The 24,370-nt window shown below is 43.3% G+C and overlaps 1 protein-coding gene across 1 annotated transcript in view; it reads right to left on the reverse strand.

Annotated features, from left to right (window-relative positions):
• DTNA (dystrobrevin alpha) overlaps positions 1-24,370 on the reverse strand; it is a 199,337-nt gene that overhangs the window by 11,702 nt on the left and 163,265 nt on the right. The window contains exons 14-17 of the mRNA XM_056854383.1: positions 24,149-24,236; positions 14,125-14,222; positions 6,410-6,523; positions 3,025-3,121 (exon numbers count right to left, since the gene is read on the reverse strand). Coding sequence (XP_056710361.1) covers positions 3,025-3,121; positions 6,410-6,523; positions 14,125-14,222; positions 24,149-24,236 — 397 coding nt within the window. The remainder of the gene's footprint in view (positions 1-3,024; positions 3,122-6,409; positions 6,524-14,124; positions 14,223-24,148; positions 24,237-24,370) is intronic.

A 24,370-nucleotide genomic window follows, 5' to 3' on the forward strand; every position in this document is an offset into this window, starting at 1 on the left:
CCCAGCCGAAATGTAATAAAAGCAAGTTTCTAGAGCAACAATGGCTCAACAACATCATTTAGTTCTTTCAAAAGAAAATTAATGCTGGTATTTTAATTGTGTTGATGGTGTTTTTAACAGTCTTTTTCAAGCTACCTTTGGGAGTGTTTGGGCTATAAACAGCAGTATGGAAGTAAATTAAATAACTACAATAAATCTAGTTAGTCTGTGCTTGCATCTCTCTACTGCACCCTGATGTTATAGCTGAGCTGAGAAATAAAGCTGTTCTTTCTAATGAGAAATCCCTCACAGAATTTCTTAAGAAAATGAAAGCAGTAAGCAACAAGCCATACTCAACTACTGATTTCAGCATGGCTTATGCATGTGCAAATGGACAAACACAGCCCTACATAGTGCACTGAAATACTGAAATGCTGAAGTTATTTTGGAAACATTCTGAATTATTAACTTGGATGCATCCTTTGCAAATTATCTTCTCACTTTGATCTAGAGTATAAACTTGCAGAATTAGGATGTAGCCTCAGGGTTGATTATTCCTTTGCATAGAAATTGTACATTGATGTGATAATACTTTCTCTGTTTTTGTATGAGCAGTGTTCATTGGTTATTCATTTTCTAATAAAAAGACACAAAGAAAATTATCTTCAAAAACCCCTTCTATAACTGCTTGAGAACAGATAGTTATTTTTTTAAACAATGCACAGGAGTTTCCAAGGCTATTATTCAGGAGACATTTCAACTCATCTAGTTACATTTCACCTACCTACATTATCTCTGCACTTTCAAATTAGTGGGAAGCTGCTCACGTCCACACACCATTATAGCTTGTACTCAACAGCGTTAAAGAGTTACAGCTCTTCATGGCAAAGGTGACTGTATATCAGCAGTGAGCCAAGGAGATCTCTTACATTTATTACTGACCTCTCAAGAGAACGATAAATCTCAATTAGCTGACTGTGTAAAGTACTTTAACTCCTGTGATAAAAGGTTAAAGGCGTGCAAGATAGTGTTATTTATCGATCTCGAGCATGAACACGCATTTCAAGCAGATGTAGCACAGCACCCATTTGGATCACAGCAGCACTCTTTAAGAGTTAGTGACATCTACAGGGCAAATAACTTACTCCCTGCTTCTGTTCTTCTTCCTAAAGAAAGATTGGACCATTAAGAGTCAGATTAATCTAAGCTTAAAGTAAAAGATGAGTGAAGCTGCAGAGCCGGCAAAAAACCATCCACTGTTTGTAAAACAAATAATTTGACTTCAGGGCAGTACACTTCTGAATAGCAGTTGTGGGGGGACAATCAGGGCAGGGGGCAATTGCTTTTATAGCCTGCTTCTCAAGTTCTAGAGCAGTGGTTCCCAAAGCGGGCAATACCACCCCCTGGGGGGCGGTGGGATTACTTAGGGGGACACTAAGACGCAAGAGGGCAGCAGGGGGGGCACTAGAGGTGGGCCCCTTCAACTGTATTGTTCACTAATTTACAATAAATCAAGCTATGGTGGCACCATTCTGGCAATTTTAGTGGAGACTATCAGAATTTTTTTCCAGACTTTGAAGAGCTGGTACCACTGGATCAAGTTCATCGGTTCTGTTGAACAAATTTCAACTAAAAAGTTTTAATTTGATTTTGAATAGATGTGCAATGAATTGTTACTGTTTTAAAATTTTATTATTATCTTCTTTAGTGAGTCATGTAAACTCCTATTTTGAATAATGCTTTTTATAGGATAGAGTAGGGGGCGCTGGGATTTAGTTTGTGGAACCAGGGGGCGGTGGCCTGAAAAGTTTGGGAACCCCTGTTCTAGAGCAATCTGGCTGGTCACTGTTGCAAACAAACTGCTAGAACAGATAGTTGGATCCAACAAACTTCTTAAGCTTTTACCATATATGTGAAGCAACTGGTGTGGCTATATAGCATCAGACCTTCATGTTACACGGTGTACCCAAATTCAAGACTATGAACCAAATTTACCAGATCCTAAGGTTGCTGGCTCTAAACATAACCTAAATACCAGTTGCAAAAGCAGCACAGATAGCTTACAAGCACTGCTGTGATTCTACACAAAACCCAACGAGTCATTAGATATAGTTACGAGGGGAAAAGAAGAACAGCAGGCAAAATTTATCACCTGTTGAAAGGAGGTGCATCTCTATTAAAATCAGCTAGCACTGCATATTATGCAATAATAAAGCTCCAGACAGCTGAAGTTATATTTTTCAACTTCATTACTCTGGTGTCAACAGTGTGAATATTTATACATTTGTCACTTTTCACATCATTCATGCTGAGGAAGTTAAGTGTGTAGAGGATGTATAAAATAGAGCGTATGGCCATGCAGCTCCTGCAAGAAAACAGTTTATTATGTGGAGAAAAGGCTGTTTGGCTTCCATCTCCATTACTGTTGTTTTAATTAAAAGGATGGCCACGTTACAACTGGGGCAGACTGACCATTATAGCCACAGAGGAATTTCCGAGTGGGTGGAAAGCCTGCCCCCCACTTGGGCTTGGTCCAGCCCAGGGTAGAAGGGTTGTGCATGGCCTGAGGAAGGTGGAGCCTGCCCTGGGTGAGCCAGTGCCTGACCCAGGTGAGTTGGCGTATGTCCTGGGGGATGGCAGTGCATGGATGCGCCCAGCCCATCAGACTCAGGAACAGAAGACGGATGGCCGCACTTGGGCCCACCCAGTCAAACTACGTGAGGTGCAGGGCTGGCTGGGTCTTTCTCTTTCCGCCTTTGTGGATGTGGAACCTCTGTGGGCCTTGGAATGGGGCCCTTGCCCAGTTTTTGCCCCCAGTCCACAGCTGATTACAAGCTGCAATAGGGTAAAGGCAACACAAGAGTTTGTAACAGTTACTTCACAGACATAAGCGAGGAACCACTTCCCACCACAAATACCTATGAGAGGAACTGCCCAGGCTGTTTATCCAAACAACAACATTCCCTTTCTCTCCCAACCATCCAATCATGCTACATACCTTTCCTCTATTTAAGCTGCCTTTAGTAGAAAATTGGAGTATCTTACCTTGAGCAATTTCATGAGGCCTTCTAACTGAACCATGAGCTCTCTCCGGCTTTCCTGTAGAGCTGACATCCTCTGTTCCAGCTCATCCTTCCTCTGTCTGAGAAATATACATTTAAGATTAGACATTGAACCACTTTGCAGTGCCTCTACCTACAGTGAAAAACCAAACCCCACACCACTCCAGAGGAGACATGACTGGGCCTGCCTACAGAGTGCAGAACACTGCCAGTGCCATTGGACCTGTCCTGGCACCTGCAGCCAGCACACAACCGGGCCTGGGTCATTCTGGCTCAGCAGCCACAATACAACTTGGCCAGACTTTTCCCAGAAAGAGGCTGCCTGGAGAAGGGGAGGAGGGAAAGCTGAAGGCAGGGGAGCAGGAAAAGAAGAGATTCTATGGGAAGGGAAAGAAGAAATAGTGCGGCGAAGAGATACAAGTTACAGTAGTTCAATCTAGAGGTGACTATTGCTTGGATCACTATAGCCAGGTCAGTGCGGGACAGGTAAGGAGTCAACCATCAGGCTTGGTGGAGGTGGAAAAATGCCATCCTAGCTGTATTTGTGACCTGGGCTTCCAATTAAAGGGAGGCGTCCAGTGTCACCCCCAGACTCCTGACGGAGCTGGTACCAGCTGTACCCCATCAAGAGAGGGGAGCTGAATTTCCCTACCCGGGCCTCCCTAGTCTAGCCACAGGACCTCCGTCTTTGATGGGTTCAATTTCAGGCAGCTTCCAGATGCCTGGCCAGATGTTCTTGGATGGTATCCGGCTGGCCATCCATCAACAGATATATCTGGGTGTCATCTGTATATTGATGGCGACCCAGCCTGAAACTCCTGCCTAGCTGGGTGAGGGGACGCATACAGATGTTAAAGAGCATTGGGGAGAGGATCCCGTGGGACTCCACACACCAAAGGGTGTCACGTTGAGACCCTCTCCTCAAATGCTACCCTCTGACCCCAACCCTGGAGAAATGAGGTCAACCACTTAAGGACTGTCCCACACACTCCAATGTTGGCATTTGTAAATGTTACACAAGGAATCAATAGAAGCCTTTTAAACTGTTATTTAGTGATTATTATTCTGAACACACTAAGCAAGACAGATACTGCTTCCTCTGTCAAAGCAAATTAAAAAATGAGGGAAGATCCCTGTTGACAAAGCTCCCTAAGGACACTCAATGTCAGGAAATTTAAACTAAGCTATTATGTTTTTAATCTGTGAAGCAAAACTGAAGAAATGTTTGAGTAAAACTGTCAGCACAGCATAATCACTGGACATTTTTTAAAGTAAAACAATCTTGTCCTATCAATTGAAGTCTTCTAAGAATGATTAAAATAGATTTTAGGCATGACCTTCTAAAAGGGGTTGCAAAAGGATAGCCAGACTGGTAAAATTTATTCATTTTGATCTCACTCTCGTTCTATTGCGCTCAGGCTCCATATTACTGGCAAGTATGTTGCTAGTTAGAAGGAAGGGTTCCCCTGGGAGAAACCATGGATGTTCCAGTATCTTTGCTTACCCTTTCCCCTTTCAGCATACATCTTTGGGCTGTGCGGGGGGGGGGGGATATTTGGTATTTCCATTAGAAAAATCAGTAATGTGGGTTCTGTGGGGAAGTTACCTTGGCAAACTCAATCATTTAAGAATATTTGTATTTAGGAATGCTCAGAGAAGATACAGGTTTTTTTTTTTTTAAAGACTTTTCTAAAGAATGAATCAAGAAATATTTTCATGTTTTTGTAGAACAGAATAAGAGAAACTTTTAAAAACACCTCAACATTGACAACTGAGGCACAGCCCACTATCAAGGTTGGGCTTAGAAGTGTTACTGGCTTCGGAAGCTCCTGAGGTTTTCATGTTTTTACACCTACTCTCTCTGCAAGCTCATAAATTGCTCTATGTATTAATATATTCAGAGCTAAGCTCTAAGTTTCTGAACGTCCATGAAGTTTGGGAAAAGAAAATGGAGACTGAATTTAGACCCCCACAGTGGGGAGAAAAATCTTCAAAAGTATTAAAATCAAAAACGTACCGCTCAACGTGGCAAGAGATAAATGGATAAAACCTTTTATCTGGTTTCCTAGTTGTGAATTGGATAATTTGAGGTTTCTTTTAGCAGTGGTGGGTTTTAATATTACATTGGCAGTTGCCAAGTTTTCCCCCAGTTGATTAAGATTTAAAATTATTAATTTCAAATTGTCTGTCTATCCATCCACCCATTTTCTTTTCTTTTAGTCTTAGTGTGACACTGTTCAGGCCGAATTGGCTGTACGAGCAGTATCATTAAAATAAGTAACTAATACTGGCGGTGGGGCTTCTGTGAGCGTTTGGGTCTTGGCGACCACCAAGACGGTCCAATCTGTCCAGCTGAGGTTTTGCGGTTCTTTGTGAGAAATCTACTGCACCCAACTCCCATGTGGGGGTTCAACAGAATTCTGATATGCAGTGCCAAACATCACTCGTCATTAGGGATTTACTCCGGTAGTAACCCCGCTGGATGGGGGAGGCTGGGTGTGTGTGTAAGCCCTATTCCTGGGAGGAGTGGGTTGGCCACCCACTCCTCCCCCCCATTTGTGGTAAAAATAAGAAAAAAACTAATTCAACACACTTCTTATGAATATTGGGTGTTAATCTTCATACAAGCAGCTACAGCTCACCCGCACTTAGAAATGCACTTGGTTCGTTTCCCCAGTGGCTACTCATGGGAATTCCTGGAGGGGAACATATAGAGACCCCTGATGCCTTTTGGCACTCTGTCAGTCTGGGGCTGCCAGGAATCTGGGCAATGGTGGCCTCTGAAAGTACAGTGTTTGGTGCATTTTTGCAGTACCAAAAACAAGGCAGGAGTTTGATGCTTGAACCTTCAAGGAAAGTGATTTATAGGATATCTTTGAGGGGGCTAGAACCCACAGGCCCCTTTGTGGCTATGACTCTGCTCACAAAAAAATATAGGCCACATACATGGACCAAGGAGCTGTGCAAGACAGAAAAAAATTCTGGGAAAAACTTCCACAGAGGGGCGTTTTCATGAGTTTTTCACCTCGCTTTGCCCAGATCTCGGGCTCCCCCCACAATAATGTTCCTTATGGCTCCTGTCCCCAGAAGCAGTGTTTCAGTTGGAGAAAATTTTGGGCTGCAATGGGAGGGGAAAGGAAGCTCTGTTTCACTGATGGCAATCCCTTCCATCAGTGGAGATTCACCATGGGATCCAGGTCCAGGTGCTTATTTCAATATCAACCAAATAAATAAGATTCTTCCTCTGTGGAACCCCCCCTCCCCAGACTTTGTTTTCAAAATAATGATTTACTAAATGAAACTAAATGGAACTAAATGAAACATAAATAAGGGTACTTATCCATTAAAATTAAATATATTAATGTTACCTAAGGAGCCGGAGTTCTGCCAGGAGAGTAGGATTCTGGGCTGCCTTCTCTGGAGTGGGCTGAGATGCCTGCTCATGTTCAAGTCGCAGCCTGTGAATCTCTTGTAGGATTTCTCTTAAATGGGGGGAAAAGAGGCATTGAGACAGTTATTTTCACAGAATAAACTTTATGTACACAGCACGAGCCAGGGACAGAACAGAACCCTCATTCAAATGGCTGGAATCCAAGAATCATGTGGGAGCTTCATACACACAGTAAGACTGCGGAGGCTTCCTTTCCAGAAGTCTGTGCAGTCAAACAAAGGGAACTTCAGGTGTGGACTCTGATGCAGTGTAAGGATCAGTCATTGTGCGTGCCTACACAAAAGACTACCGTCATGCTATATCCAAGCTTCATTTTATGGAGTAAAAGATTCTTAACAGAAAACACAATTATGGCCATTTGAAAGCTCTGTTTAAATGGGCAAGATGATGCAGATATAATTGACAGATGTTTGGTTATAAATAGGGTGTGAAGAGACAGGGACTATCATGATGGAAACTAGACACTGGGGATCAATGGAAATACAGAGGAAGCAAAGTGGAATATTCTGTAGGCTGGACTTTGGTGAGAGACCTAGACATTTGGAGGGAGGAGATGCTTGAGGAAGCAAGTCAGAAGGAACACATGAACTCATGAACACATGAAGCTGCCTTACACTGAATCAGACCCTTGGTCCATCAAAGTCCGTATTGCCTACTCAGACCAGCAGTGGCTCTCCAAGGTCTCAGGCTGAGGTCTTTCACATCACCTACTTGCCTAGTTCCTTTAACTGGAGATGCCGGGGATTGAACCTGGGACCTTCTGCATGCCAAGCAGATGCTCTACCACTGAGCCAGAGCCATAACCAGATCCCTTCTAGTTATCTCCAGTGTTTGCCAACATTGTTTCTGAACAGGATCGTCCCATTTGGTATTTCCGTGCATAACACCCACTTCCTTCTAAGCACTGTGCCTTCTTTGGTTCTTGTAGGTTATCCGGGCTGTGTGACCGTGGTCTTGGTATTTTCTTTCCTGACGTTTTGCCAGCAGCTGTGGCAGGCATCTTCAGAGGAGTAACACTGAAGGACAGTGTCTCTCCTGTGCCTTCTCTTTGGCTTTGATTCTTTAGAAGTGTGAGTCCTGTTTACACAAGCTATTTTGTTTTCTGGTGCTGCAAAGTTGTTCTAGTACTCACTAGCAAGCAGATAGCAGTGCCCCCCTAAGCAATAAGCTTCCCCTGCAGGATTCAAGAAAAGGCAAAAACTTGATTTGTACTTGCCAGCAGGCAGGCTGGGTTGTGAAGAGCGCAGAGGGAGAGACAGAAGGGGATTTGCTTCCCTGCCACAGAAACACATATACATGAAACCAAATGCGGCTTGAAAGATCTGTGATGAGGAAGGATCAGATCAGCTCTCCAGGTGAAAAAGAACTGTTTCTGGATTTCTCAGTGATTTTAGTTTCATGCAAAAGCAGGCCGATAATAGCCACATCACCTGCACCCTTGTACTACCGGATGTCTCACTGGACATTTCCAAATTTTTAAATAAAGGAGTAATTAAACTGGACCTCAGCTCATTAAATATTGGACACTCAATGATCATATGTTCGATAGTTTCAGCTTTGTCATGTGAGCATTTGCATGCTCTATTAGAGTATAGCACTTTGTTATATCTGCCCTCCAGAACAGCCAAAGGAAAGGCATTCATTCTTGTCAAAGTAAAAGCTCTTCTGAGCTTTGGTATTGTCAGATGATAGAAATACTTTAGCAGTCATTTTGAGAGGGGAATACCCAAAAAGGATGGCGAGCATACCCTATGAGCCCTAACAAATGTACTGTTGGCGTCCAATTCCTTTACTCGCGTTTTGATTAGCCTAGTTATTTTTATGGTCTCTGTAGTCTTTACCATGTCATTTGTAATTCCTAGACATTTCATTTTCTTTTCCAATAAATGATCTTATTGGCTAAATGTGCAAGTCCAAGTAAGGTAGGCTTCCCCTCAGATTTTTGGATCTTAACTTTTTAAAGGAACACTTTTATCCATGCCTTAGCCTCCATCGATAAGTCACCCAATTCAGCTCTCAGCGCTATGCCTGAGACACATCTAGGAGTAGCCAGTAAATGTCGGAAAAAGTTATACTGAATGTAGTTCATCCTCTCAGAGACCCATATTTCATCTATAGGTTCCTTCCAGATTGACTCACCACCATTTTTTGTTGATTTTGCCATGACAAAAGCCCATTTCTGAGCCTAAAGGATGAAAGGTCTTAGGAGGCCCGGAAGGGGCTGCATTGGCGTTCAGGCCCCCTGTGCCGATGCCTGTGCCACTTATGCTGCCCAGGGTGGTATGGATGCTGATGGGGGCGGCCTGGATGCCATCCTCCCGGTGCTGCCATGGCAGTGCTGCCCAGGGACACCAGCACAGCCTCGCGCCGGTGTCCAGACGGTGCACTTCTGTGCACTGTCCTCCCTGGGGCGTTCCCATGCTGGGCCAGGGGAGGAACTGTCAAGATTACAAGTCTGTCAGATAATTTGACAGGTGCAGGATAGATCAGTGATATCTAAGGATGATGTAATCAGCCTGGAAAGTACCTGGGGAGCTAGAGAAAGCTGGCCTGATCCAGTTAGAACCAGGTGGCTGATGCAATGCAGTAGCAATACCAGGATAATTGGATATCTACTGTGATTGGTGGCTGCAACCACCAGGTGTATATAATGAAGTGAAACCGCAGTTCTATGCGGGATGTTATGAGCGGAGAGTGTGAAAGGAGTATCTGTATATATTTCTGCACTGTACAAATAAACTACACTTTTTCTATGTGGCCGTGGACTTTCTGATGGGTATCCTGGACAAGACTGCTAATCCGCTTGGCTTCCGCGTCAGGGCTCTGGGCCCAGCTCCTCTACGTTACAGGAGTGTTTCTGCTACACTGCGCAGGTTTTATGTGTGGTGGTAGTTAAGCAGAGTCCAGGATTTTCAGAAGCTACTGGAGAAGTGACGGCTGTGTGTGAGTAATGGCACAACAATCTTTTATCCCAGTGGATAAACTCACCTCAGAGAATTACCACGTTTGGTCTGTGAGGTTGGAGCAGTATCTGAAAAGGGAGGATTTATGGTATGCTGTGGAAAGACTCCCTACTACAGCAGCCGAGATTGCCAAGGACATAAAGGCCCTTGCCAATATCACCTTGACGGTGGGAGATGACCAGCTTATTTATGTTGTTGGCAAAGAGCATGCAAAGTTGGCATGGGATAGTCTGCGAGCAGTGTATCTCCGGGACTCAGCTGGCACGCTGCTAGCACTAATGAGGCGGCTTTATAGATGCCATAAATCACTGCACACGCCGGCCGCAGCCCACTTGAAGACCCTAGCAGAGTTGTTCAGACAGCTGGAGTTGAGGGGGAAAGTTATATCTGCGGAGGACCGGGTGTATTTACTTTTGAGTTCTCTGGATGCGAGCTTTGATGTTTTAGTAACCTCGCTGGAGAGCCTGGCAGCAGGGCAACTAACCTATGAATACTTGACTGGACGAATTCTGGAAGAAGAGGAACGACGGGAGGAAGGACGTAAGCAGAAGACAGCAGCCCAGCTGAGATACACCCCCGAGGTTAAATCAACTAATCGCCCATCTGCCGAGACCTCAGCCCCCCAGCGCGTTTTTCATCCCAGGCAGAGAGACTGGATAGAGTCTACGCCAAGGACTGCAGCCGAGCTGTTTAGACAACCCCGAGACGGGCAAGAGGTCTACTCAGCGCAGAGCCAGTGGCAGCAGCAGAGGGGAGGCGACGGAAGGCAGAGTAGGAGCTACAAGCAAGATGAGGAATGCGTGATGTTTGTCAGAAAGTGTTTTCTTTGTGGATCCTCACAACATTTGAAAAAAAATTGTCCCCAGTTGGCCAGGAAAAAGCAACCAAAGAGACAGTCAGTGAATGGAACTTACACTGCTGTTGTGCTGGCAGAGGCTGGAGACAAAGAGAACATTTGGCTCTTGGACAGTGGGACAAGTACATGTTTTGTTAACAAAGCTTCCATGTTAGTTAACCAAAAGCAGTCTGCTAAGTCTAATGTAAGTCTAGCAGATGGGAGACACTTAAAGGTACACTCTGAAGGGGAGGTGTTTTTCCCAGAGTTGAAGCATAAGTTTCAAAATGTACTTTGTGTGCCTGAGTTACAGCATAGTTTGCTAAGTGTTTCTGTGCTGGCTAAGACTGGTTTTAAGGTGCAGTTTGAAGGAAACACCTGCCAGATAAGCCAGGGGGAGGTTGTAATGTTAGAAGGGCACTTGCAAAAGGATGTCTATGTGGTGCATAGAAGAACAGGAGAAACTTCTATGGTAGTGGAGTCTGTGAATAAAAATCCACATAATGAGTGCATACACCTTCTACATAGGCGTTTTGGCCACGCCTCCTTTTCCATTCTAAAGAAGACCCTGAGTGTGTTAGGGAAGGATGACATTAAGTTGAATGGGTGTAATTCTTTCCTAGATTGCACTGTCTGCAAATCTGTTAAAAGCAGACGTAGTCCAGTGGCTAAGGTAAGCCAAAGGGTGGCAACCAGACCTCTGCAAATTGCTCATTTAGATCTCTGTGGTCCATTTCCTGAGAGTGTGTCTAAGAACCGGTACGCTTTATGTATTGTGAATGATTTTACTCGTTATGGCTGGGTGTATCTGCTGATGCAGAAAAGTGCTTCATGTCAAACCATCAAATATTGGATTAAAAGGGTGGAAAGGCAGCTAGACCTCAAGGTATCCAGTATACAATCTGACAGAGGCGGTGAATTTGTCTCTAATGCATTTACCCAGTGGTTAGAAAGCAAGGGAATTGAGCACAGATTGGCTAATCCCTGTGTTCCTCAGGAGAATGGTGTGGCTGAGAGGAGGATTGGTTATCTAAAGTCAATGTTGCAAGCTTTGATAGAGGATGCTAATCTAAAACCCAAGTTCTGGGGGGAAGGCATCAAGGTGGCTTGTTATTTGATTAATAGACTTTGGACCTCCAGCATTAACAATATTCCCTACAAGGCATTGTACAATAGAAATCCCTCTTTAAAGCATTTAAGAGTGTTTGGTACAAAGGCTTGGGTGAATATACCTTTAAAGAACCGCAGAGCAGGTGGCAAGAAATCCAAACCGCTGATTTTTCTGGGATATCAGAATGCAGCAAAATCTTATCGCTTTGCTAATGATCAGAACCAGGTGTCTTTTAGCAAATCTGCGAACTTCGGAGAATCTTTTAATTGGCCACGCTTACATGGAAATGAGAAGGTTTCTGAAGAAGTTTTATTGCCGGCTAATGAACAGCCAGAGGCAGATGAAAGTGTTTTTCCTGAAGTTGTTGCAAGCAGGGAAACAGTAAAGGTTGAGACTCCAGAAGGAGGGGAGTCTAGTGGTACGGTGGTCAGACGGTCAGAAAGAAGTAATAAAGGAGTACCTCCACAAAGATATGGTTTTGAAGAATGTGACTTAATCAACCACGTGTCTGTAATGGAACCTGAAAGTTACAAGCAGGTGCTTTCTCTTGGTGATAGAGAGAGAGATTTATGGCTGCAAGCCATGGGTGTGGAAATGAATGCTTTGAAGGAGCACAAGGTAGTTACACCAATGCATTTACCAAAGGGACAGCCTGTGATAGGTTGCAGGTGGGTTTACAAACTCAAGCAGTTGGCTGATGGTACTGTACAAAGAAAAGCCAGACTAGTTTGTAAAGGGTTTGCTCAAAGGAGATTTGTTAACTTTGATGAAACTTTTTCACCCACAGTTCGTTGTGAAACCATTAAAACAGCCCTGGCAGTTGCAGGGTTGAAAGGTCTGAAGGTTTTCCATTATGACATTCAGACAGCTTATCTAAATGCACCTTTGGTAGAAGAAGTATACATGACTCAAATTCCAGGGTTTGAATTAAAGGAAGAAGGCAAAGTACTAAAGCTGAACAGAGCTTTGTATGGTTTGCATCAATCGGCCAGAGAGTGGCACAAATGTTTAATTGAGGCTGTTAAAAAGTTAGGCTTCACACAGAGTGTTGCTGATCCTTGTTTGTTTTCAAGGTGCACAGGTCAGAAGGAGTCATACGTGCTGATTTACGTGGATGATTTGTGTGTAATAACCAATAATGAGAGTGACCAGGAACAATTTCAGAAACAGCTTGGAGAACGCTTTAAACTGAAATGTCTGGGAGAGATAAGAAATTATCTTGGGGTAAAAATAAACAGGGACAGTAAAGGTGTTTTTTACTTGTCTCAAACAGAAAAAATAAAACAGTTGCTGGAAAGGTTTAGCATGCTTGATGCTAATGCAGCTGAAACCCCAATGGTCACAGGTTATTTATGTGAAGAGTCTCAGGAACAAGAAGAGTGTGACAAATCTCTGTATCAGTCCCTGATAGGAAGTTTGTTATATTTTGCTTGTTGGACTCGCCCAGACATATATCAGGCGGTACATTGCCTGAGCAGGAAAAATATGTCACCAAAGCAGAGTGACTGGAAAGCAGCTAAGCGTGTACTCAGATACCTGAAGGGATCTGTAAACAACCAGTTATGCTTGAATGCATGTAATGGGGAACTGACTGCGTATGCAGATGCATCATGGTCAGATCAGGGGAACGCGAAATCAACGTTGTATTTTGGTGAAGCACCCATACATTGGAAATCTGTAAAACAGTCATTTGTAGCCATGAGTTCATGTGAAGCAGAATATAGTGCTGTGAGTGAATGTATAAATCAGGTGGAATGGTTTGTCTATCTCATGAAGGAACTCAATGTGTCTGTACAATTACCAGTAAAGGTGTATACTGACAGTCAATCAGCGCTACAACTTGCGACTGAGCAAAACTTTAAAGGCAGAAGTAAGCATATAAGAATAAAATATGTCAATGTAATTGAATCTGTGAACAAAGGCTTGGTATGTATTGTAAAGTGTGCCAGTTCTGGTAATGTGGCAGATCTATTTACAAAAATTGTGGATTGCAATAGATTCATGAAACTAATCAAACTAATCTGAAATCCTTGAGAAGGAGTGTCAAGATTACAAGTCTGTCAGATAGTTTGACAGGTGCAGGATAGATCAGTGAGATCTAAGGATGATGTAATCAGCCTGGAAAGTACCTGGGGAGCTAGAGAAAGCTGGCCTGATCCAGTTAGAGCCAGGTGGCTGATGCAATGCAGTAGCAATACCAGGATAATTGGATATCTACTGTGATTGGTGGCTGCAACCACCAGGTGTATATAATGAAGTGAAACCGCAGTTCTATGCGGGATGTTATGAGCGGAGAGTGTGAAAGGAGTATCTGTATATATTTCTGCACTGTACAAATAAACTACACTTTTTCTATGTGGCCGTGGACTTTCTGATGGGTATCCTGGACAAGACTGCTAATCCGCTTGGCTTCCGCGTCAGGAACTGCCTTTAGGCAGCCTCCTAAGCCCTTTTGGCCTGGGAATGCCCCCTTTGCCTTACCAGGAGATACGCCACCTTTTTAGGCTGTGTATCCCCGTGCAACCCAATGGAGCAGTTGCATGAGTTTTTCCAGGTAAGGGCAAGGTTTTAGCCTCAGTGGGGTGTCTGTGTGAAACCTCCTTTGGAGGCAGAATGGCTGCGCTGCCTCCAATCACTGGCGCAGCCCTCCCCCTCAGGAATGGGCTGTATATTGCTCTTTGCAATTTGTAGACATACATATTATATAACTAGAAGATTCTTACCTGTTTTTATTTTCAAGTTCTGCAATAAGCTGTCTTTGCTGCTTATTTGCATCAATAGAGAATGAGATATCTGGAGCACCTCTCTGCTGCTGCTGCTGCTGCTGCTGCAAGACAGGATGCCAAAGTCATTACAATGCTCAGTACATTCAAGTTGTACAAATATATCTAATAATGCAGTAAAAACCATACCACAGCAGTGGCATAATGCAGTAGCGAACAATGAGAGCTGTAAAGTTCTTGGGCTCAAAGCCTGAGACCTCATCTGTTGGTATTAGACTAGTTTCTGTCTAATTTCATTTTGAATACGAGGAGAGTTAAGCATGACCTACCTTACACAGTGGGATAATGTACATGAAAGACACTGAACATTCAAAAAGCATATATAAATGAGAAGAGTTACGGTTTCTTCACAATGTAGAGTTCAGCTGTACAGTTTCTGCCATCCTAGAGGAAACCCTCAGGGATGTCAGAGGCAAAATGCACGTTGGCCTTTTATAAGTCAACATCAACAGAGGCTTCATCTTTGTGGTGTTTTTGGTGTGGCTCTTCTGCTGATGTTTTTGCTGCGGCAACAGTGTCTGTTTTTACTGCAACTCTGAGGAGGCAAAACCAGTGGGCATTGCTTCCCAGGCAATGTTTCTAGAAAAAGGAAGCCAGGAGAACACAGGCTTCCTCATGTTTCTCTGAAGTGTGCTCTAATGAATAGAAGCACCCTTGAGAGACATACTTCTGGTAAAGAACTAGGAAGTGGTCCTTAATACTCAGAATAAAGACTTGTGCAATAGGCAGACTTTGGTGGGGGCATAGGCACACGTATTCAAGTTTTTCAGAGGACACCTTATATTTAAAAGCTTTTTTTATATGCTGAAATTTTCCCATGAGAAGCATATAACCTATGTTAGATATCAGACTGTACAGTCCCACTCTTCTGGGTAGTTGCTTTCTCAGTGATGTTTTAGTGTAACCCAGTTGTGATCTTATGCTGCCTCATGAGCAAAGTTAAGCACACAAGAAATTAATTAGAAAAATCCAACATACCAGTTAAACACACAGTCACATGTAAAATGCCAGGATGATGTCCTAGAAACATCCCATACACAGTACACAATTAGATTGTTGGCCCAAATCACCTCCCTTGTGACAGCCTTCCACAGCCCACTGCCAAGAGAAGAGTTCAAGCCCCGCTGCAGCATTATAGAGTCCATACAGACTACAGATCTGACCCTATTAATCTGTTCCACTCATGTTGGTGCCTTTCTTTGGTGCAAGGAGCCCTCCTCCAATGGGACACACCTCTTCCGCCAGAGGAAGGCTCCTGGTGCTGGACAAAGGCCCTTGTTTGCAGAAACGTTTCACAGGATCCAACCCCATGTTAACTGCACACAACACATTTTCATTGATGTCCGTGTGAGGGGAACAAAGTTTTGAAAAAGGCTGGAAGAATTAACACAAGGACAGATGAACACTGCAAGACCGAGGGCATAAGAAATGACACTGAATTAGCAGGTAGTTCACTGGGAAAGAGCAATGCAAAGGGAAAGTTAGCGGGAATGCAAGTTCTTCACCTGAGAAGTATAAATGGGAGAAGCCTGACTTTTGAGGGACTTGCCAGCAATAGTTTTTGGTGGAAAAGGACAACAACCCAGTGCTCCCAGTCCAGTGAGCAACCTCTTAACCACTCAGGAACAGGCAGACAAGTGAGATGGTAGTTTACCAAGGGCCTGCCCCATGACTTGTGCTCTTCCTTCCCCTCAGCCCTATAAATAGAAACCAGGGCTTCACGCTGTATTCACTTGTGTTGGAGGAGTTCTATGTAGAGCTGAACCCATCACAGGCTTACTGTTTGAGAAGTCCTAGGTTCAGTCTCTGGCTTGGACTCCCAAGAAAAAAGGTTGGGAAGAATCAAACACCAGATCTTCCCAAGGGGGGCAGAGGGAGGCACCCCCCACACACACTCACAGCGCTCTCTCCCTCATTTCCACACGCCCAAGCACACAGCAGTAGCACTCTCAAACAATCACACACTCCCTTTTCACTCTGCAGTTAATTCTCACACGAGCCAAGATCCATGAAAGTAGGCTCCAGGAGACCATGGCCTTGGAACAGCACAACCACTGTCCTCAGCAGCCGTCAGCAAAAGCCTGCTCAGGGCAGATATGACTAGAATATAACTTACCAACCGGCTGCTACACTTTTAATCACCCAATAGAACCATCGGGTCTTCTTTGAATCCCAGTGTGAGCTGTGTGAATTGCTCCCTGACATTAATGCTGGGAATTCTACTTGTGTGGGGGTGAATTCATATTAGATCAATGGCAGAACAACTGACAAACAAATCTGCCATACTGGCATTCTCTTTTCTCCTTTACACATGGAACTCTTATGTTGTTCAGCCTCTTATAACTAATGACTAAAAGATGATAATATATTTTGTGGGATCAGAAAACGCTGAAGGAAAAACAAGTTAAAACCCCTTAAACTGACATTAGGAGTCCAGTGTGAGAGGACCTGGGTGCCTGTGCTTGTTTTCTTCAGGCAGCCTTTGACGTTGCCACAGATGGGCATTTAAGATTATTTGTCCCACCTCCCTTTGTCAAGGCCCCAGCATGTGTGTGCGATAGTGACAGTGCTCATCTGCTTGCATCTTTGGTTTTCAGTTAATGAACAGAATTATTCTGCCTAGCTATGTGAAGCACAGTTCCTAGCAAAAAAGAACAGTTTATCTTGCTGATCATATTGCAAGATCAGTCTCTGAAATGGATTGCATGGCAGCTCATTCTAGGAAAGAAGGCAGAGCTGTGGAGAGAGGCTAACAGCGTGCTTGGCTTATCCCAGCTGAACAAGAATAGGATCACGGTTAAATCCCATTGTCCCTGTGGAATAATGCTAGAGTATTCAATTTATGCTGGTATACCAAATGTCAGGCCTTTGCCTTTTTTTGCTGGAGCAAAGGCTCTTGACATGAGTCAGGCCAGGTACTGGCCACACGTCAAGTCCTTGGTTCTCATGCCTATGGACGTCTGTGTACAGTTTCGCTCATCCTGTTTTCTGCAGCTGTGGTAATGTTTAGTCTGTCTTCCTGGGAACCGCTTATCTCAAGGTTGCCTAGCAATGTTTACCTTTTCAGTCCGTAGTGTCTTTAGCATGTAACCTGCCTGTGTTCCCCATTACTAGCCTCACCTGCCTGTAGGCAGTCAGTCCTTTAATCTGTCTTTTTGCTTCTAATAAAGTATTACTGCTACTACCTGCCTGGATGAGTTTGCTTATGGGATGCTAGGGACAGATGCCTGAAACTGACACCAATGCTGTTTTGTCAGCCAAATACCAACAGCACACAGGTCGAAAATAAATGCAAGGATGAAAGTATGGCAGCAGAAAAGCAGAGCTTGTGTGGAACTCTTTGCTTGCTCAGATCATGGCATAACGTTATGCCCGCAGAAGAATTAAACACTGGAATGATTGTTCTATGCTCTCTATCGTGTTGGAAGATAGGATTTTAAAGGGAACCTCAGCAAGTGAACAGAGCTCATAAATCACCTGTCCTCATGTCTATAGAACTATGGGGGAAGAAGTGAGAACTGTGGTAAAAGGCTTCTTTTACAAAGGGAGCACACTGCATAGAATGAAGAGCTGAGACTAACAATAAATACAGGAAGGGCAGATGCTTCTGGTATTTCTGTTCTCAGACCTCTTGCAGATACTGTGCTTCATGACTCCAAAGACAAACACCTACCTAGAGCCTCAACTCCACAGCTGCAGCTGAGGCTGTAAAGTTAAGATAGCCCACAAAGGAAAGCAAGAGCGAACCCACCAAGAAGGCACAACTCTCATACTTCATCTCTCCCTCTACATACTCTGTAATGAGACAATCAGTCCTCCATTGCTCCATCACATTAGTCCATCACATCACAGTATCTTCCACCAGCAGAACACAAGAGAAATACGTTGTTGCATAAAGTGGGAACTGAAAAGGCCATCACACTTTGGGGGAACAAATGAGAAGCACAGACACCTTTGTTGATGACCATCAAACACTCCACCTGGTGCTAGTGCTGGTCAAGGGGAGACCTCCATGGAAGGCTCTGCAGAGGAAGGCATTGGCAAACCACCTGCCTTGAAAGCTGGGGTCACAATAAGTCAGCTGTGATTTGACGGCACATTACACACACACACACACACACACACACACAAACACACACAACGGTGCCTAAATATCGAATCCTGTTTTCTAAAGCAAGATCCAATGCAGTTTTGTAAATTTTAAGTCTGGAAAATTAGATACTATTTTTTAATTGACTGTATTGGCATTTTTAATTGACTGCAATAAAATTGGCATTTTAATTGACTGTAAGAAATATAATATCACCCAAGACAAGTGGGTTACAGTTTACATTCAAAAATCAACTCCAGCTTCAGAGATGGAGATTGTGGCTAAATTGTTAGCTGATGTCAACCCCCATGTGACTTGGAGTGGTAAATTTTTTTTGTCTGTGGTAAATAATAAGGCAGTTTGCAGGGCAGTGTTGGATGGCAGTGGGGTTTGTATACCCCATGATTCCATCAGATATGATATGCATCACCTGTGTAAGGAAGACAGTGTGCATATCTCTCCTGAAGGATGCAATGCCTATTTGGCTGATCTGCCTCAGGGCCTGCAAGATGCTACAGTCAGCAGGTGGGGCAAAGGGCATTAAGGGGTGTTAAGCCCCTTGTGTGGCAGGATTAGAGGGGGGTGATCAGGACAGGTAAGGATGATCAGCAAGCACCCTGAGACATCTGAAATGGTGGAGGACATGTCCAGAACAGTGCTTTCACTGGCTGTGTGGTGAGGTGTGGCTGGGAAGGAGCACTCTTGGTGCTGAGCAACATCTTTCCAAACCTGGTATTGGCTGTGTGGCACACCAGGTGAGGGGCTGGGGCTGGGCACACGTTGTGCACATGGATGATAAAGATGGCAGAAGATGCTGGCTGCATTTGGAGTCAGGGTGGGTTGGCCCAGCAAAGGCAGTCATGGGCAGGCTGCCTAGCACAGTCTGCCTATTTAAATATGTTAGCATATTTAATTATGATGTAGATCAGTTTAATCAATTAAATAAACCCAAGCTGTTGTCTCCTATATTCATTGATGGGTGCCTGGGGCAAACAGTACAAAATGAGAGCAAGTATGGTCCAGTGGAGATAGTGTTACATCTTGCATATACCACAAACTAAAGCTGATTAGAAACTGACTGAAATAGCTGCAAATGCCTACAGAGCTCTGGGAATTATAGTTCTGTGAGGATACAAATGTTCCCTCAAAACTACAATTCCAAAAATTCTTTGGGCATGTAATAATTGGCTGAGGTTTATAGTGTAGATATGCTGTTAGGGTATTTCTTAAATGAGGTTTATATTCGATTGAGTTTATCTTTTTACTATATGCTTTATTTTTATTATATATAAAAACAGCAAATCAAGGCACAAACATTTGTAATAATAGTCTAATCTGTCACCTTTAATGTAGAAAAATGCATGGCTGTATAGTCATGAGATTTAGCATTCCAATACACAATGGAAATAATCCATTTCTCAGTACATTATATGAGATTGGGAATTCACACTAATTCTCCTGTAATATATTAATTTTTATATTAATTTCCCAGATTCTGAGTTTAAATTTGTTTATAGTGCAAATGTGAACCTATACCAGCTAGAATGTATGATCCACTTGTCTTGAAAAGTGAGCTTAAGATATGAACCACACATACTGAAAGCAGAGATATGATACATATGCCAATCAGCTATCATTAACAACACTGTCACTAGGATGTATCTCATAAATATAGATAAGCCCAGGTCCACCCAAAACTAGAATTCTAGTGCTCAGTCTGTATTATGTCTCATGGGAGATAATTGCTTTTTGTAGTGATGTGAAGACTAATTCCATGTATGTTTATACTGAAGTAAGTCATGCTTATTTCAGTGGGGTTTACTCTCAAGTAAATGCATTGGGGCAGAACTACACTTCTAACCCCTTTTTCACATGCTGTGATTACAGACAGCCAGTGTGATGCAGTGGTTAAGGTGTCGGATTAGGACCTGGGAAACCCAGGTTCAGATCCCCACTTGTGCCATAGAAGCTTGCTGGGTGACCTTGGGCCAGTCACACACTCTCAGCTCTGACCCTGTCTAGTATTTGGATGGGAGACGTCCAAGGAATACCAGGGTTATGATGTGGAGGCAGGTAACAGCAAATAGCCTTCAAATGTCTCTTGCTTTGAAAACCCTACTGGGTCAGTTGTGACTTGATGGCAAAAAAAAAAAAGAAAGAAAAAGAAAAGAATACAATGCCCTGACCTGGATAACATAGGTTAACACAATCTCGTTAGATCTCAGAAGCCAAGCAAGCTAAGCCCTGGTTAGTATTTGGATGGAAGACTTGAAAGAAAGTCCAGGGTTGTGACCCAGAGGCAGACAATGGCAAACCACCTCTGAATGTCTCTTGCCTTGAAAACCCCACAAGATTGCCATAAGTCAGCTGTAACTTGAGGGCAAAAAAAAGTGAATACAATGAACATACTTGGTGAGGAGGAGTGGGATCATGTTGGCAAATCATGTCACATCCTACACATTCATTTGAATGTATACTTAGGGCTGGATCCAGCTAAGTTTTTCACTCAATTTCACCCAATTCCCTTCCTTACTACAATCCTCAACCTACATGGCTTTTTGTCCACGCAGATCCCATGATTCTCAGAACAGCCTTTTTGGGTGGTCAAAGCGAACATTTCCTTCCTTTTTCAGAAAAGTCATTTGGATCCAACCTCTACAGCTTGCATGTATATTGATGCACGTGCATTGGGATCTCTATGTATGATTGGGAATCTTGACTTGAATGGGGAAAGCTGTGTGTATTCATACATTCCAATAAATGTTAGGTTAGGTGTGGAGCTTTTCACCATGGCATGTGGGGAGGGGCTGTGGCTCAGTGGCTCTGTTTTGCAAGCAGAAGGTCCCAGGTTCAATTCCAGTTGAAAGGAACAGGCAATAAGTCATGGGTTCTCAACAAGGGGGGAATTTCCCCCCCAGGGGGATTTTAGGGTTCCGGGGGGGGGGGGAATTGGGACCACTATTCAGCGAAGTGTGATGTCCTGTAGGTTATGTTCAGTCTGTAAAATTGTAGTTTGTTTTTATTTTAATCTGCGACATTCAATAAAGTTTATGACTATCTTGGGAAGGGGGGAATTATATTCTGAACAATGGTGAAAGGGGGGAATGGAGCAAAAAAGTTTGAGAACCACTGCAATAGGTGATGTGAAAGATCTCTGCCTGAGAACCTGGGGTCATGCAGTTCTGCCATTAGCCATACTAGGCTTCAATTCAAGCCAACAGAAATGGTGTCAAATGTGCCAGTGAATGATCTCCAGTTCTGCTTCCAACACATGTTACTAGAGTCCTTTTTTCACTCATCTTAGGAGTGTGTTCATTACACCAAGGGGGTGCCACAACTTAGATGGCACAGGCTTACACACTTCCCTGTTAAAGAAATCCCACTGACAGTAGTTGCCAAATCAGATCTCACACAGTGGAACTATGCCTCGTGGGGGTCAACAGGGAGTTTCTTTTTTCATTTAACTTTCATTTACGCCTCTTGTTCAAAATATGCTGATGGGGAGAAAAACGTCACGACACCAGCCTTATTTATACCTTTTCATGTCCTTTTATTAAATTTCTGCTTCACTGTCTTTTGTACAGTGTGCAGCACATATTCAGCCTAACATTCTTCTGCTTTGAGGTCTTCACAGAATGATAATCGCTGCTTTGCAATGAAAATGAAAGCCATGGCTAATAAAACAGGCCATCATATTATTCCTCTTCTCCAAGATCATTAATTGAAAGGCACAGCATTCAGGCCTTCAGTATCTGCAGCACTTGAGCTATGGAATATGGTTGAGTCACATTTCTTTCCCCTGCTAAACCCACCTATCAATCTATGATAATTATTGAACAAGGAAATTTTAAAAATTTTCTCCTCTTTAGAGCGCAACATTAGGAGATGTATGGAAATATTAACATCTACAACCATCGTTTATGAAAACACCTTATCACAGGACCTTATTAATTCAATTAAACCAGGCTTTGGATACATGGGAGTAACGTAAGACAGGACTATACAGGCAATAGAGAGCAAATCCAGATAAGAAGGAACTTGGGATTTTGTGTAAATTCGTGTCTTATATAAATTACATATTCAGTTAAATCCTATGTAGAGTTTTTCCAGTTAAGTCTATTGATTTCATTGGGCTTATACTAGAGTAACTCTGTAAAGAACTAATCTTCAAGTTCTTCAGCACATAGATATATGTTATAAAATAATGAAAGGCATAATTCAGGTGGAGTTAAAAGTGCTAAACCCCACTGACTTCACTTGGGGGAGTTGAGCATGTGCTTTATTTTCCCACTGAAATCAATGGGAAAGTGCTTTGCTTTGGCTAGCTTACGCCAAAATATTAAAGATAAAAACGTAATAGGCAAACAACTAACATGCTAAAATGTTCATTATGATCCAGAGCTGGTTCTAGTATCCACATGAAGCTCCATAGAAGTCAAGCACTACACCTTATACACTGGAAATCCTCTATTGTGTATGCAGACCAACCTCCCAAAATTAACATTGCAGTGCGACCACTCCTTTTATGTATGGAGACCTACATGGCACTGGATTGTGACCAATCCAGACCAACACAGTGCTGGAGGACTGTGGACTGGACTCTAGAATAGTTAGGATGATAGGGAACTGGTTGGAGAACCACACCCAAAGAGTAGCTGTCAAAGACACTTCATCTGTTTGGAGGTGCCCAGTGGGGTGCCACAGGGCTCGGTTCTGGGCTTCAGTATTTTTTATAAATACTTATTTTTTATAAATGATCTAGATGAGGGGGTGGAAGGATTATTCACTAAATTTGCAGATGACAGAGAAAGAATTAAATGAAATCTGAACACTCTTGAAAAGTGGGCAGATATGAACAAGCTGCAAGTCAACAAGGGTAAGTGCAGAGTTCTACATCTGGGTAACAAAAATGAGAAGCACACATAGTGGATGGGAGATACACTTCTCGGTAGCAGTGTATGAACAAGATCTTGGGGTATGGGTGGACTGTACAGAGGCATAACATCCAAATCACAGGATGACATTGTTCCACAGTACACTGCATTGGTCAGGCTGGAGTATTGTGTGCAGTTCCGGAGGACTCACTTCAAAAAGGATGTGGATAGAATGGAGCAGGTGCAGAGGAGAGCAAAGAGGATGATCAGGGGCCTGGAGACCAAGCCCTGTGAGGAAAGGCTGAGGGACTTGGGAGTGTACAGTCTGAAGAGAACACTGAGAGGGGACATGAGAGCTCTCTTTAAGTATTTGAAAGGCTGTCACTTAGAGGAGGGCAGGGAGCTGTTCCTGTTGGCAGCAGAAGATAGGACTTGCAATAATGTATTTAAATTATGGGCGGAAAGGTACCAGATGGATATCAGTAAGAGTAGTTCAGCAGTGGAATCAGCTGCCTAGGGAGGTAGTGAACCTCTCCCCCCACTGGCTGTCTTCAAACAGTGGCTGGATGAACATTTGTTAGGGATGCTCTGTGCTGATCCTGCATTGAGCAGGAAGTTTGACTAATGGCCTGTATGGCCCTTCCAAATCTGCTGTCCTTATTCCCTTAGGGCCAAATTAGATTTTAGGAGTTCCATGAATGGAACTCCCAGCATTTAAAACAAACAAAAACAAAACAGTAGGCACACACACATACTTTACCAAAAATGGATCATAATAGACATATGCATAAGCTCTTTTTTTTTTTTGCATATTTCATTGTTCTGTTCTGCCTCTTTACCTTTTAGAGGTAATCCATTAATGGTAATCAAACATATCCTGGGGTGGAGCTATCCTAACATCATTGTAATAGACAGCAACTTCCTTGAATGTGGCCAAACCATTCATTTCAGCAACTAGAAAAAGAAGCACGTTTGCCTCCTCCTAATTAAAGCCACTTACTGATGAAGTAGTCTCTGCTGCCAGTCTTGCCGCATACCTTGCGATCAGTTTGTGCTCTTCATCTAGACGGTTTGGACTTTCCATCAAACTGTGGGCAGAAGGCAAGGAAAATGAAAGATACATAAATATATATGTTAATAGGACAACAGTATTTAACCTATTTAAGCTAGAGAAATTATGACTATTGGAAGGGAGGTGACAAGAAAGAGAAGTACAAAATTA

The sequence above is a fragment of the Euleptes europaea genome, chromosome 8, assembly GCF_029931775.1.
Source record: "Euleptes europaea isolate rEulEur1 chromosome 8, rEulEur1.hap1, whole genome shotgun sequence".
NCBI lineage: Eukaryota > Metazoa > Chordata > Lepidosauria > Squamata > Sphaerodactylidae > Euleptes > Euleptes europaea.